Source organism: Brachyistius frenatus, unplaced genomic scaffold, assembly GCF_029030835.1.
Source record: "Brachyistius frenatus isolate BFR_SWC_R1_liver_20210118 unplaced genomic scaffold, ASM2903083v1 Contig_326, whole genome shotgun sequence".
Taxonomy (NCBI): domain Eukaryota; kingdom Metazoa; phylum Chordata; class Actinopteri; family Embiotocidae; genus Brachyistius; species Brachyistius frenatus.
The window spans coordinates 146,325-163,186 of record NW_027210925.1 but is presented as its reverse complement, the minus strand read 5'-3'; the positions used below and the strand labels follow the sequence as shown (position 1 = coordinate 163,186).

The following is a 16,862-nucleotide window of genomic DNA, read 5'->3' as shown; positions in this document are numbered from 1 at the left end:
GTGATGTCAGAAAGCTCGATGCTTCCACCTTGTGACCAATTGATGTGAGTGCACACCAGTTCATCGTTCTCCCCAGATGAGATGATCTAAACTTTTCCTTTGACTTGTCTTTGCATTTTGAAAAGCTATTATCATTTTGTAGAAACCAATAGAAGAGTCTTTTTAAATGAATTCTGATTCAGTCACACTTACTTGCTGGAGGCACACTGGACATTGGTCAGAGCAGTGAAGTTATTCCTTACACTTCGAAGGCTTGCCAGAACCTAAACAGGTAGAGGGAGAGATAATCAGTGGCATCGGTTGTCATTTTTGTATTAACGGTGCAGCTTAATTAATGTTTTATGTGGTTGTAGAGCAGGGTGCGAAGAATATGTAAACATATTAAATTAATCTTAATAAATTACCTATATTTCTGCATATCATTTCTGCAATCAGTGTTGGATCAATACTCCAACTCAGTGTTTAACAAACATGTCTGTGTGGTATTAGGGGATGGGCTATATAAAGGGCTTAAGAGCATTTTGGGGAACAGACAGCGAGATATTTACCTGAGCAAAAGGCGTTACGATCAGGTCATCACCATGTCTACAAACACAAGAAAGAGAAATACAGTGAGAAACATGATCACTAAATGTCAGATGTTGCTGTTGCATTAAGGTCATATGATTTTGTTCCGCATCATCACCATAAAGCAAGAAAAATGTCAAGTAACAACAATACGCAATGATTAGCACGACCCGAGCAACCTCGTTATTGTAACTGAAATAGAAGGAGTCCGCGGAGGGAGACGGATGGGAGGATGTTCGTGGGTCAAAAATAGGAGTGTTTGTACTGATAGTAAACTATTTTAGTAAGTTGAGCTAAGGTAAGAAACTGGTCTGTGGGTTTCAACTTATTTTCATGTTATGGAACATCTGTGGTCATACACAGTGGCTGGAACAACTTTAGCATTAAAATGTAACATACACATGAATGCAGCAGTTTTATAAATCCAAAAACAGCATCTATAGTAGTTGCAAAACACTGACAGGGAGCATTTTCTGTATAGTGTATGTAGTCTTACTACTCACACATAAAGTAAATAATGTTGATAATACTTGCATACTTTTACATCATACAGGTTTTGAATGGAGAACTTTGTGGTGGAATATTTTTATAGTGTGGTATTAGTACTTTTACTTGAGGACCTGAATACTTCTCCCACCACTGTAGTCAGTGAGAAACTCCTTAAATGCCTTATTCAATGATACACTTTAAAAAATAATTAAAAGGAGATCTGTGTTAACCAATGTGACCAAAACACATTTTTTTTGTCAAAAAAAAAAATCCCTTCATATTCACTCTTTATTCAACTTGAATTTGTGTAAATATGGTAGTCGATAATTCATAATTATTGTGTGCAACCTTTAAAATTTTGGTGAAAGGGAAAACAGACACAATATATTTGTGATATTTGATATGTTAAAATGTTAAAGCCCAATACATGTTTTCAACAATGTTCATCAGAGACCGTAATGAAAACGGAAAGAAAATAGGAATGTGTATCTTTGTAGAAATGTGTACAGAAACAAGTAATTGCCTCAACATTAGAATCTTTGCAGCAACTACAGAAATTAAACCTAAAATTGCCTTGGTCAAATTCAGACAGGTAATTGTGATTGATTCCATCCAAGAACAATTGTTAATCTTGGTATCCTGTTTGCAGGTCTGTGAGTCCCTTGGTATTTGAATTTAAACATGAATAATTCAGAAGTAATTAAGGTATTCAGTTGCTGCTAAGATTCAAATTGTTATCTACTAAGCTGCTTGCTGTTTTTTTAAATTTTTTTATCTCTTTGTGTTCACCTGCTCAACACTGATCTCCATTTGTGTCTACTTACAGTTCGGAGGCGATGGAGGAGTTTCGTGACATGGACTTGGGTGACAGATCATAGTCGCTGTCAGAGCGGTAGAGGAAGGACTCTCGGCGCTGGTTATGGCCGGGGAAGTTGGTGTGGAGGACCAGACCAGAGCCGGGGGAGGCCTGGGGGTCCAGAGGGCTGCAGCTGGCAGACGGGCCATTCTCCACATCAAAACTGCAAACAGATCAACACAAAGATTTCAAGAGGTAAACTTTTTTTGTTTTGTTTTTTTCAGAAATGGGAGGTGTAGCGAATAAAAACAGATAGAAATAGGTCTATTTTTTTGTTTTAGTTAGGAAATTATTGGAGGTGGCTTTAAGATTCAAGTCAACAAAAGTCGGTAGCATTAGACTCAAACATTACTAATATCTTACGGACTCTCAGCTTTGGAGTAAGCAGATATATCCAAATGGGGACAAAGGTAACAAAACTATAATTAGAAATCAGTCTACAATAAGTGCTTCTGGCTTTTCAGCTCATTTTTAGTCTGATTACCTTCTGTGGACGTCCTTAGGTTTTAACTGAGCACCAAGACAGGGGAAAAGGAATTCTTTCACATGTCAACATCCCCTCAGCAGATAAGCTGCAGTCACACACTCCCTTAATTATGCAGACGAGCGCACACACACGCACGCACGCGCGCACGCACACACACACACACACACACACACACACACGTGAATAGACTTGACCGGGCAAGAAAGGGCAGGATGACATGCGAGTGCAGTGTTCATTCACTGATGAGTATTAGTGAGAATGAGGCTCATACGTGAGAAGAAGGAAGTGAGGGGAGGAATGGGGGAGGTGGATCTGATCGAGACATCACTGAGGAGGAGGAGGAGGAGGAGGAGGAGGAGGAGGAGGAGGAGCTGAAGAGTAGAAGTCACCATGAGGATGTTTTTTTTGTTCTGGCTGTCGTGTATCTTCCTAGACACTCTCCAAACAAACATTCTGTGTGTGATATTTACTTTTATTGCATTTTCCACTGTAGTTTGAGTTCCTGTAAGTCGGTATCTTTCATGACTTTGTTCCGCCGTCACTTCTCAGTCTGTATAGTAAACACACACCAGCAGACGAGATGCTGGTTACACGACAAACTCTGTTAACTGACAACTTTGAAAGATATATTTGCGATGTTTTTCCATCAAAATGTAAAACGTTTGTTGAAAGGTCACAAATGTAGATATATTGTCTATTATTTTTTTATCATTGCGCTTATGCAGTCTTTCTTTTGTTTATTATAATTAAATATTGGATGGAAAACGCATCAGTTCATCTATGAAAAGAGGACAGAAAAGCCAGACACTCAGAAGCTGTCAAACTGTCTGCAGCTGATAGACCTGATCTTGTGTTAGACTGTGATAAACAGCATCAAAACTGGCTTTTACTTTAAAAGAAACATAAAGATGTGCTGCTTTATGTCCATGTTAAATTCAACTGCACATGAATAGTTTTTACACTTAATGATCATTTGTATGACATTTGGGAATGAACACATGGAGATGTCATGTTTTTCATCCCCATGGGCAAGTGAGACATCAAAAACAAAGGAGTGTCTTTTATTTACACAAAAATGATGGGCATCTGGGTCCAAACAAAAAACGCACTTCAGAATGGATAAAAACAGGAAGTGAACGAGACAAGACTATCAGTAAAAAAAAAAAAAAAAATCAAGGTTAAGAGCAAATAGATCAAGATCAGTGCCAAAGAAAACAAGAAAACATGCATAGATTTGGTTCCTATTAGACCATATGAGACCCCGATCTAAACTTTTGTTTTCAGCTTTTACCTTAAAATAGCAAAAACTCCCTGCTCTGAAAATCTGCGGCTCCTCCCAGTTGTAATGCCTTCTGTCAAAAGTTACATTTTGAGGATCTACAATTCCTGCAAAGAATTTCAGATTCAAATGTTCTGCTTCTAAACATGTCACGATGACGTAGTAAAGTAATGTAAAAGAAAAAAAATAATGAACAGAATAGAACAAAGGTGAATGAAAAGTGTGTGCTTATCCTTTTCACATGCAAACGCATGCATACGCACTATGTGCGATGTATATACTGCTCAACTGCTCTGCCCTCGGGTCAATCCACTGCTTTGTGTGTTGGGATCACGTGCAGTGACGACTAATTCTGCAGGCGAGCCTACTGAACCACATCTCACAACTGTCCGCTCTTTTTCTTTTCCAACTGAAGACAATGCGTCACATTAACTTTGTTGTTAAATATTATTTACAGTCCTTGTAAACTCAAAAGGATAACATTTTCACTCACAGCCAGGAAAGGCTTCCAAGATCCATCTATCCAAAAAGGCTTTCAGCAAAAACCCTGTCTGTATGTTTTTTGCCAAAACTGCCACCACCAACAACAACTACACCCACTGGGAAGAGACAACATAGCTTCAAACTCAAAATCACAAACACAGGCACCCTTCACTTGAGTAAAAGTAGTAATATCACAGCGCTAAACCACACAAATACACGTAAAAACCCTGCTCTTAATTAGGTACAAAATTACTATTAGTAAAATTTCTTGAGGTATTCATTTAGCGGAAAACTAACTCAGTGATACGTAAAGTCAACATCTGTGAAGTAACTCCAGCTGTGAGGTAAATGAAGTGGAATAAGAAATACAAGACTGTCCTCTGAAATGTAGTGGAAGAGGAATATAATGTGTATTAGAACGGAAAATATCAAATAAAGTATCACAAAATTGCACCACTGCAGACTGGATGTTTATGTCGCTAAATCAACACCTCAGTTCCTGTCTGATCTTGATATGAGTCACATCCCATGAGAAGGACTTTCCAGTTAAGTGAGTCATGTAAGAAGGTAACAGTTGGGATTGAGGTGTTTATGATGTTTATTGCAAGAAGAAAAACAAATCATGGGCACCTCTGTCACAGCCCCCGCCCCCTCAACAGAGAGGGCTGCTGTTGGATGTTGTGTTATGTAAGCAATAATACACAATTAAATGTCTCAGTGTGAGTTTTTCTAGTACAACCTGGAGTGCATAATGTGCTCACACCTGTATAATGGACAATTAACAAGGAAAAAAGGGAACAGAGTTTCAAAACTCATCCTAGTTTTTTATAGTGTGTATGTGATGTGTTAGTTAAGCCCACTGTAAATCAGTCATGATGTTGTTTTGATATATATTTTTCGATTGATGTGTAGTGATTCATGAATGATTAAATGTGGTAGGGCTGAAACTAATAATAATTTTAAGCACCAGTTAATCAATTAACAACTTTATTCTGATAATTTAATCTATGATTAGACAGGTTCACACATTTTCAAGTTTGTAACAGTCAGGTGTAAATTTCTACATTGAAACTTTTCTCAAGACTGTAATCAGCCCTTATTTTGTGAATAGACATTTTCTTTATGCATTTCCACTTGGTGAAAACATTTATTCAAGAGTTTATCTGAAGCTGATGAGAAGTTACCTGTTAGAAAGGTATCTTTTTTTTAAATTTTTTTTTTTTTTTTTTTTACAGCTATTAGAACAGAACAAAACTGTTTCAGTGGTCATGTAGCGGCATGTGAGTGTATTGTTTTAGGTCAGACTTGAAAACCTTTGAACCTATCCTTTAATCATTTGGTCTATAGAATATGAAGAAAATTAAATAAAAACTGAATCACCCAAAGCATCTTAAAATAGTTTGTTTTGTTTAACCAACTGTCTAAAACTGAAAAATGTTACAATTATATAAAACTCACTGAGAATCTGGAAAGAGCAAAGCTTTTGCAGAACAAATGACTTCATCAACAAACAAAATAGCTGTCTGATTTTCTTAATTGTGTAGAATAGTAGAGACGTGAAGCTTCCTTTTAAAAAATTATTCAGCAAAAAGACTCCTGATTAGTTAATTCAGACTACAAGGCAGCTGTAACCTGAACTGAGCTGAACTTGACTGTCTAATTTTCTTAGAAAAACAACATTTTAACACGAACAGTCTTGTGACTATCTGCCAATGTTTGTCTTTCGTTGGTCCCCAGGTAGCACCGACTTTAACCGCCCTCATCCATGAGATCAAGGAGGAAAGTTAAATATATCTAAGTTTGAAAGATCACTGGTGACCTTTGTGACCTCAAAGCCAAAGCTCCACTTATCAGAGTTTTAACATTTTCAACTGGATCTCCTTCTATTTGCAGAATGGTGACAGAGACATAAGGTTTAAGGCTCAGAAAAGCTCCCAAGTAGACCTTAAAGTGTCGATAACTTTGATACATCTGTTGCAAACTAGAAAAAAACAAGAGCAAGGTTATCGAACTGTTCTGTAATTGTTGTCTCAAGCAATACTGAAAGGCGGAAAATAAGTCTATTTATCTTGCGGCCGTGTTTTTACACTGGCCTACTTAACAGGACAAAGGAGGGATATCCAAGAATTTTGCCTTCACAAAAGACATGACCTTGGGAACAAAGATACTTTTCTGTGAAATGGGGTATCCTGGTGGGTTAGTGGATTAATGAATTTGTCTGGGAAACTACACTCACTCTCGCACCATTCCCACATGCTTTCTCTTTGAAGTTCATGCACAGGAACAAAGTCAGCACTTGGATCTTTCATTTTCCTATCTGGTGTTATTTTTACTTGTGGTGCTTTTTTAGCCTTCGTTTGGTGTATAAATATGAATTTGTGATTTTTATTGATATAGATGGTTGTGTGTAGTGATTGAATAGGTTTTGCTTTATTAGGATCAGCTATAAGGGAAGCTTCTTCTATATATACAAATGTTAAAATACAAAGTTGTAATCCTTGCTCTGTCAACCGGAGGCAGGCTTCGGGTCAGGAAGGATGAGGATTGTTTACCCAAACTCTTCAGAGATCAAGAAAAAAACAGTCCAGATGCTCTATTCCAATTATGAGCTTCCTAGGTAGGGGGGAAATAATAAGTCAAACTAGCATGAGTTAAAGGAATCTGACAATGTGCGAACATGAATTAAAGGGATCAAAGCATCACCGGGCTTCATGACGTACAGTTGTGTTTAGATGTTTTTTAATATGGTCTTATCTGGAACCTTTAAAAGAACGACAGGGGACACAGATTCAATGGACATGCTCTCTGATCATAATTGGTCAGTCATGTTTTTGGTGTTATGTTTCACTAAGGCAATCAGGAAGTACTACCTCTGACCCCAGAATGATTTGCTAGGATGACACGACATTCCTTTCCCATGATCCAGCTGCATCTGTCTTACTGATGAGCACGCTCACTGAGTGATGGACTGTAGCTGAGAGAACGACAGACTTAGTGACACAAGTTGAGAAGTTCTCTCCCTGTTTATTTGCTCATTGGTTCATTTTGTTGAACCACCATTATTCCTCTCTGCTGTTGCAGAATGTTTCTGCAGTGCAGACTCTAAAAAATGCCCATGTAAAACATTACTACAATAATGATAGCGATTTCTCAACCAAACCAGAACAAAGACAAACATAGATTTAAAAACAAAAGAAGCTTCCCTTATAGCTGATCCTAATATAGCAAAACCTATTCAATCACTACACACAACCATCTATATCAATAAAAATCACAAATTCATATTTATACACAAAACAAAGGCTAAAAAAGCACCACAAGTACAGACAAATATCAGCTAATAGTTTTAGTAAAAAAAAAACAACTACATGCTTCATGGACAATACATTTACAAAAATAATACCAGATAGGAAAATACATACATTCAGTCATATAGTCTGTTTAGGTGGATCTTTGTTTCTTCCAAGTGAAAGCACTGAAGTGATAGGGATAACTTATATATGTGTCCACATACTGAGTGGGATGTTCAGCCGGAGTGATTCAATAAAGATAAAAGATATAACTTTCCTCATGAAAACAAGCTGATGGGGATGTCATTCAGAGCCGTCTGTGAGCTGTCTGTCACATTTACTGGGTGCATCAATAACTACTTTTCAGTATGAACAGACATTGATGGAAGCCTTGTTGGGCTAATTGACTGTAATCACACTGCTGTATTTTAGAGGTTTGTTTGTTATTCCTTGTAACTTTATGATGGTTTCCAGATGGAAAAAACAAAAAAAACAATGTAACTCAATAATAATGATACAGAAAATGGAGATGGAGACTTTTGTCTACTCGGAAATGACTATTAAACAGTTAAAAATATCCAAATGATGACTTCAATTCATCATGTTTTGTCTAACCAACAGCCAGTTTAGTATATGACAAAGAAAAACATCAAATTCTGACATTTAAGAACCTGGAATGCTTAAATTTTTTTTACTAAGATCATTCATTAAATTATCAAAATGCTTGCCAATTATTCTCCTGTGGATCGATTACGCAATATACATTTTTAAGATCATTTCTTTATAAAACCATGAAGAAAATATGCCAATATTGCCTCTGGCTCTCAGTATTTGCTCTCCAATAAAGCCAGCTTGTCACAGAAGTCAGATAATGTCTGAAAAGTTTCTAAGTGCAAACCAGTATGCAATGACTTTGTGGTTGGTTTGCAGGAGAAAACGTATCTTCTTGTGTCAGTTAAAACCAAAATGTCTACAATAAAGTATTGTCATTCAAGTACTAATGAACCAACAGTTATACTCATTTCAACCTCATCATGGGATTAGTGGGATTTCTCTGTGCTCTAAACTCCCGAAACTGTCCGGCAGCTTCGATTCAATAAAAAAGAAAGACTACAACTTTAACATGAAACTTGTGCATTCTTAGAGGAGAGAGACACAGAGTGTCGCAGACAAGGAGAAAACGCATTCTTAAACTGCGAATTAATATCTTCCTTCCTGTGTGTTAGGGTGAGGGGAAACCAGTGACCATTCATCTGTCGGGTTGTGCAAACAGAGGTGCTATGGTAACACCTCCTGTTTGTCACAGTGTTAGGATTACATAGTATTCCTCCAACTGACACATGAAGTAGCTTTTCTTCTGTTATTATATGAACAGTTATACTAATGTTGACAATCGTTTGGTTTAGATTAAAAAAACAACAACATACATTTCACTATGTTATTAGTAGAGCTTTGAATTCTTGCAAAAGTTTGGGACTGAAGAAGAGAAGAGATGCTCGGGCCAGGTAGTGGATTCTAAAAAGACCTTTTTGTCTAACTAGCCAGCTCGGTGAAATGTGCCAGAGCTCTGAAATGCCCCGGAGGGACTGATGAGCTGATTGAGTGATCCCATCAGACTGAGCAAAAAATAGAAGTTGAATTTTATGTTCCAAAGACCTCAGTCAGATTTCCTTACATGAAACTGCAGCAGAGATGCCTAAAAATACAGTCGGTTAATTACCCGAGCTTGTCCAAACATGCACACGCTGAAGCAGACATTTCTCAACACATGAACTTATAAAATTCTACAGGAACAAAGGGTACAACTTAAACTTAAATATATCTGTAGAGTATGAGTTTGGCCACTGTTTATTCATACAGAGAGAGAAAACAGAGGCTGACCAAGCTGACCAGTCACATTTCTTGTTGTTGACCCATTAGATTCACTTAATACACAACTATAAACACCGCTTAAACACTCAATTTATATAAAACCAGGTTGGCTCCAGCCAATATTGCATTTTGTTTCCCACTGTCCCAAATGGAAAGTAAATATTGTTAAATGTGACAGTTTTATTGAAGCCTGTTTTATTAAATTAAAAATCTATTCTCCAGCCCTGCAAAAAAAATGAAAACACAAACCACTAGAAATATACCCATAAACCACTGCTGGACCAAACCTTTAATTTCTGAAAATACATCAATCTAAAACCACTCTGAGAATCAAATTTGTCCTCTGGCCTTTTTTCATCTGCAACCAAAAAAAAAATAATACAGAAGAAGAAAACTCGGGAATCCAAGTAGAAACAGGACTTATTAATAGAAATGAGGCCACTAACGTAATCGCCAAGTATTATACATGCACATTTAGGTACAAAGTCATCTAGCAGATGCTCTCACTCAGAATCATTTACAGTCTAAATGCACTGCTCTTGTGTCACAAAAGTGACTGGCCAAAGGTGTGATGATGATGATGATGAAGGAACAGGGACTAAAGGCAAATTTGTTTGTGTTTGTGTAAGTGGGTGATTTAAGTTTTATATAGTGTTATATATAGCAGATAGTGACAGAGTGATGTGAACGTTTAAACTGAAATGTGCTTTTACATGAAATGTCTGGAGGAAGACCAAAGAGAAAATTAAAACTGCAAGCAGTGGTGTACAGGCCCTCGCACTCCAGCGCGCTGCTTCCTCCCCGAAGCCGCCTCCCGGAAGCCATCCCCCCAAAGCCGCCTCCCCGAAGCCGTCTCCCCGACCGCGAGGGACAGGGTATACCCGCTTAAAGTTGCTATTTTTGTCTCGTTTCCTGTCTCCAGCAGGGGGCGCTGGCGATCCGTTTGGCCACGCCCACTCGCAAAAAACATCAGATGTATCGTCTCACCACGCCGGATGTATGTCACACGTTTCGTGAGGTTTCAAGCATCCCTTGACCTTAAACATCAACTTCCTGTGTCACGGCGAGACATCCCAACTTTGCCGCATCGTCACGGTGACACCCATTGACAAAGTCGAACGAATGTCTCAATATATCATCAACTACATGTTTAGGTTATTGTGACCCGACTTTACGTTCATGTGATCAACCAGCTCGACGTAGAACGTGAAAGTATGAAAAGTGTCATTTCCTGGCCAACAGGGGGCGCTATGACTATGAGCGAATATTACCCCACAGGGGTCTCTCAGGCGGGGCTGTTATCATACCTGTGATGTTTGGAGAAGGTCGGTCCATGTACATAAGATTTAAAGCAACTCGTAGTTTCATGGCGAGATGCTCAAAATGGCCACCACGCTACGGGCACACACATCGATGAAAACGAATTATTTATACAATTTTTTAATCCCAAACATGTTTTCTATCCATAGAACCTAAATTCAAGTCGGTCGGACAAAATCCCTCGGAGGAGTTCGACAAAGTACAACGTGTCAGAATCGCCCAAAATGGCAACTAAATTAAAAATGGTGGACTTCCTGTCCATTTGACGTAACGGTGCAATGTAACTTTTTTTTGTGCGTCTGGGTGTGATACACGTGTCCACCGGATTTCGTGAATTTAGGTAAATGTGGCCGCCGGGGCATCTCATCTCTTTAGGGGGCGCTCTCGAGCCGTTTGGCCGAATATGATAAAGCCTCCAAAAAGGCAAATCACTTTACGTAAGGAGAAGAACTACCAAGGACATTTTTACGAAATACAATAGGGCTTTCACACCGATGCTCGGTGCTCGGGCCCTAATGACTTAAAAACAGGAAAAACAAGCTCAGCCGGTTGTTGCTTTAAAAGAAATTAAAAAATGTTTTAAACATTCCTGTGCTGGTAAATCTCTTTACCATTACAATCACTGGTCTTTACAGAGTCAGGCTAACCAAGGTCACAGTTCCTCCTTCCTCCGATGACACTACACCTCAATTAATTTCATAACTTTCAATATAGGGAAGCAAATTATTTTTCAGAGTTGTTATTGTTTGCTGAGGTCCTGACAGACATTACTAGGTACATTAATTCAAGTACTGTACTCAATCACAGATTTGAGGCCCATCACTTGAATGCTTCAATTTAATGTTACACCTCTTATACTTCCCCCTCTACTATATTCCAGAGGTAACTTTGTCCTTTTTACTGAACTGCATTCATTTGATACTTGCGGTAAATGGTCGCATTTCAGATTAAGAGTTTAAAAAGATAAATGTATTAAATAAAAGGGATTATTCAAGATATAACTGGTGGCTTCCAACTTGTATACTGTACTATCTCCATGTCATGTTTCAGATGTCAGATGCTGCAGACTCACCATTGTCTTAATCTTTGTGATCCTCCCAGCTGTCAGTATTATCACTTGCCATCGTCATTGTTATTATCTTAATCATCATAATCACCACTATCATCATTGAGCCCAATTCACGGCAGCAGCGACTAATTCCAATTTTGACGAGTCAGAAATCAAAAGCCCCGACCACAGAGAAACGTGGCATACTCACGTTCTCACTGCATTTTTGTGTGCGTGCATCTCCATAACAACACATTATATTGTAAGTAAAGTGCACTGCAAATAAAATACTGCTAAACCACAAACTCTACAACAGTGCTGCACCCCACCCATGGGCGAGCAAGCACAAACAGTTATTCAGAGTCCTGTGCAGGAAAGAAAAATGGGTCACCAAACTGAAAAGAAACCTGGCTTCAAATGCCGACAGCTATTTAGCATGTAAAAAAAATATATAAGATGAGCCTGAAGAGCAGCCCCAGGGTTAGTTTTGTTTACATTAATTTCACGTAGTGTTGGAGTGAAATTTCTGATTGTTTCAAACAGATACGGACGGCATTTTAAGGCAGTTGAGGGTAATTTCGCCAATAGCTCTTTTTAAGCCACATTGTTTTTGGTCTAGTGACCAATTACAATCATGTTACTGCTGTTCTCCCCAAAATGTTCCAAAAAAAATTTGAATTGCACAGGATTAAAAATCTTAATTGGACTTTTTCCAGTTAAACAAATTTAGTTTTTGCATTAAGAACTTAATTAATTAATAATTAATTTTAAGAATATGGCTTTAAAAGCCAAAACATGCTGCATAGACAATGACCACCCCAAAAGTCTTTGCTTGACATTCACAGTGGTCTTCGATGATCTGATGTAAGTTGCGGCACAGGTTGCAAACAAAAAGGAACCCGTTTGTGTATACATAAAAGGAGTTGTGATCTTTTATTATTATGTCATTTAGGAATCTGGGTCACTGACCAAACATTTGGTTAAGCCTATCTCTCTGGGAGATTATCTGTTCTAGCTAGACATGTGAGAAACAATCCCTGGAACATATACAGTATGTAGGCTAATTCATGCAGGGGGCAGCTGCATGTGTGTAAATATGCTATATGGCTATCTGCAAACAAAAGCACACGCATTCACAACAGCCAGAGCAGTGTGAGGAAGTAGTCATGAAGTAATTATTCTACCCGCGCTCACGTGGTTCTCGTCTACCTGTCTAATGATTCAGACATGCAGCACAGCACAGTACACCATTTGTGTACTTCTCGTTTTTTTCAGTATAGTCCAGTACTTTCCACAGGAAACCCTCAGTCACAGAGGTGGAACCCACCCAACCAGAGGTGAACGTCTGCAGACCTCAGCGTCTGCAGACATCCATGATTATACATTAGATTTTGCCATCATGGCTATTTTGTTTAAAAGATAAAATTAGCAAACATTTAGCATTATGTTTCCGCACACAGAGAAAACTAGTCGATGACTAATCACACAAACGTCTCCAAATTACTCAATAAACGTTATGCTGTCTGACCTCTTATTTACCTGTAAAGGTTTGGGGTCATTCTGAGGAAACATTTTCCAGCTTCACTGACGCTTCTACACTTACATTAGTTGTATTCATTTAATTGTTAGTGCTTGCTGTGCTCTAATTCATTGTCTGATGTCCCCTAAAGCTTGCATCAGTCCCACCCAGAATACCCACAGTCCTCCTGGGGTGAGACCAGCCTAGTTTAACACATCCCCTTCCCAGAAACAGCCTGCCATCAACATGCATCAGTGCTGCTCATCTCTGACTTTATTTCCTGCTTATTCTCACTCTCTGCTAAGGTTTTAGGAGCTCTATCGTGACTTTATTTAACCAAAATACTCACCTACATTTCTCGAACAAATATGTATCTGTCCTTTATGACACATAGTCATGCAATGATAAGGGATGATTGTGTGTCACAAACTTTAGAGATTTACTGTATGTCATATCACAGGCAATAAAATAGAAAAATAAAAATAAAGAGCTTATGCCGGTGAGATAAAGAGAGTAACCAACCAAAGGATATGATCGAAGGTTGAGTCTCATCTATAAGCATAACTATTCATTTATAGTTCAAATCATGAATTCAAAATGATCAAGAAATATGTTACATACTGTAGGTTTGATGCAATTTTTATCAAATGATAACTTTTCCGTATATTGTGATATTCCATTTAAACCACTGTATCACAATAACTGAGATTCAGCCATATTCAAGAAAAAAAAAAGAAGCAAACATTGTTTCCTATTTACAGTGTCCCTACATGGTGTTGAGCCATGTTGAGGATTTGGGGTTTGAAGATGTTTTGATTCTGAGGTATGTGGGAAAATATGTTTCCTCGTACTATGGGTGAGCTGACCCTTTAAACAACAACAGTTTTAGCTCGTGATCCTTAATGGGCGAACCCTGTCCTCTCCAGACCCCTCATCACTGGTTGTATACTGCATGTCTGGGCTGACAAAGAGTTTCAGATTGTTTCATTTGAAGATGTAAACCTCCAGTATTTCACAAAAAAAAGCAATAATCTGAGAAAAGTTAATATAATAATTAATAATGTACAGTAGAAATGTATCTTGTTAATCATCCTGAAACTGATGTATTGTATTACTGAGGGTTCAAAACCCAAATTAATATAGGCAGACAAAAAGTCCCGCACGGCAAAGAAGTCAAATTTACCAGAGTTGCTGGAGGCTGAGACCCTTCAGTGTTATGATTTGTTTTTCATTTTTTATATCCTTGGAGTCATCCTTTTGTCCCACACAGACCAGACTATATTTACAATGTAGCTAAAAATTTTTTTTTAAAAGTCAAGATAATAAACAAATTTATCTGGACTAATTTGCATGGTGAACAACTTGACACTGTTTAACTGCACAACCTGTTCAAAATATTACTCCACAAAAACCGTTGCACCCCAAAACCATTCAGTCAAAGTAATTCGGATTTTCTAACACAAACATGTGACAGTGCATGTAACCACATTCCAGCAGAGGATTATTAAAATTATGAGAAACGCATGGGTGGATTGAAAATGTATGAGAAATAGGAAGTAAGTATACACATACTCTATAATGGATAGTTGCACAGCAAAGGGACACTTGGAAATACTGCAAACTTTTTTTTGAACTATTTTAAATGGACAAGTTGGAAAGAGTCAGTTCGGACCAACTCAAAAGCACAGGAGTGTCTTTCTGTTCAGAAGTGATACAGCATGACGACGTGACGTGTGTGCGTGTGTGGTCTTTGTGTTCTGACCTGTGAGTATGGCCGTGGTTGGCGGCGTGGAGTTTCCTGATGACTTCCTCACTGAAGTCAAAATGAACCCTTCCTCTGGCACAGGGTGAACGCCGGTACATTGCCCCGACACACACATGCACTCATGCACACACTACCCAGCACACACCATCACATATGCGACCACAATCGCGCCACAACACACCCAGTGTTAGTGTCAAAGACGCAGCATGATACGCACACTGAAGCACATGAATGTCACACACTGTCATACACAGCAGCATTAGTAAGAAACACACAGTGACATGCGCACGCACACACACACACACACACACACACACACACACACACACACACACACCTCTCTTTCACTCACACACACTTTGTTTTAAGTGAATACAGTTACTACTAAAAAAAAAAAAAAGGGCAATCACACACAGATTACTCTCATTTCATCAGCAATACACAACTCATTCAGGCTATGTGGTCACACATTTACATGACTGTTAACTGTAAAAAGTTACTCAGCAGATTATCCATCAGCAACGCTCTCCGTGGAACAAATAAAAGCAGCAGACAGGTATCCAGACACCTTCTCCACACCTGATCTCATGTCACACACAACACCAGCATAAAGCAGCAGTCCATACGTCAGATCACCGAACTCTCTCAGCCCTCGTTCACACTCTGACACTCTCCACTCTGTCTCTGAGCTCTCTGTGCCGATTCCTCTCCTTGTCACAGACTATACTTCCTCCCATGCTGTGGTTGTGTGTGTGTGTGTGTGTGTGTGTGTGTGTGTGTGTGTGTGTGTGTGTGTGTGTGTGTGTATGGAGCTCTGTTCCCTGTTCCCTTTAGCACAGCCCAGCAGAGTAAGGAGGGACCTCCAATTTCAGGACTGGATTTACTGGAGTGGAGTCATAACTCATTCATCACTGACAGATTTAATTAACCAGGTAGTGAAGGTAAACATGGAGAAGCATACAGGGCACACACATATCTACTCAGAAATAAACTGGCTAAATGTATAACTGCTGTGCTGTGCAAACTATGGTGATTTAGGAGAGGAAATTGTCCATGAAGCAGCTCAACAAACCATGAAATATTCTTATATAGAGATTATTGTGTACAAACTGTAGCGGCTGTTTAATTTTACCCACTGTTTGACAGAAGATGTTTGTGTTGGTGCATTTGTTGTAGACAATGTAGGGCTAAACGAAAGAGTAAAAACTCTTCAGGAATTTTAAACTTTTTTTATTGCATTGTTAGAAAATGTATACGCAGGACTCTGGTTCAGGCTAATATGAATTTATGGTGTCTTGTGAACCCATGCAGGCTGTGCATTGCTGCATGCATGATGCAATAATAAATACAATTCACTTAAAGTCCTCCTATTTAGCCTTTCTAAACAGTTTGTAAACCTGTATGTAAAATGGTTTGTGACAGACTATAAAGTGTTTATTGATGTATCTGTTGACCACCATCACTTCCTCTGTGAGCATGTCTGTGGTGAATAAACAGATAATGAAAGACAGAGTAAGACAAGCGTGTATAGAAGTATTCATTGCTACAACTGCAGATAAAATACTTCAATACTTTATAGACTTTTTAAAGCTATAATATCTGCATGCAGCTACATTAGTGTGTTATAAAACCTTTATCAATTGTTTGTGTAGAACTTATGCAAAAGTGCACTTGATTCATTTATTATTATAAATGATCAGAAAACATTATACTGTTTTTTTCTGGGGGAAAGACAGCAAGCTTTGACCTACTATTTTTCCTGACAACATGGTCTACCTTAACTGTCGGTGTGTGTCTGTGTGACAAAGAGGTGGCATCTGGCGTCATCGCAGGGGGCCACAAAGCCCGTTGACACTGTACAGTATTCTGAAACCCAAGCCCTCATTT

The 16,862-nt window shown here is 38.5% G+C and overlaps 1 protein-coding gene across 2 annotated transcripts in view; it reads right to left on the bottom strand.

Annotated features, from left to right (window-relative positions):
- The window catches only part of pde4ba (phosphodiesterase 4B, cAMP-specific a), a 164,965-nt gene that overhangs the window by 53,547 nt on the left and 94,556 nt on the right, over positions 1-16,862 (bottom strand). The window contains exons 1-4 of one of the 2 annotated variants that reach the window (XM_069723402.1): positions 14,973-15,259; positions 1,881-2,075; positions 549-585; positions 193-263 (exon numbers count right to left, since the gene is read on the bottom strand). In XM_069723402.1, coding sequence (XP_069579503.1) covers positions 193-263; positions 549-585; positions 1,881-2,075; positions 14,973-15,073 — 404 coding nt within the window. In that variant the 5' untranslated portion in view covers positions 15,074-15,259. Of the gene's footprint in view, positions 1-192; positions 264-548; positions 586-1,880; positions 2,076-14,972; positions 15,260-16,862 lie in introns of those variants that run through there. The other variant, XM_069723401.1, reaches the window with a different exon arrangement.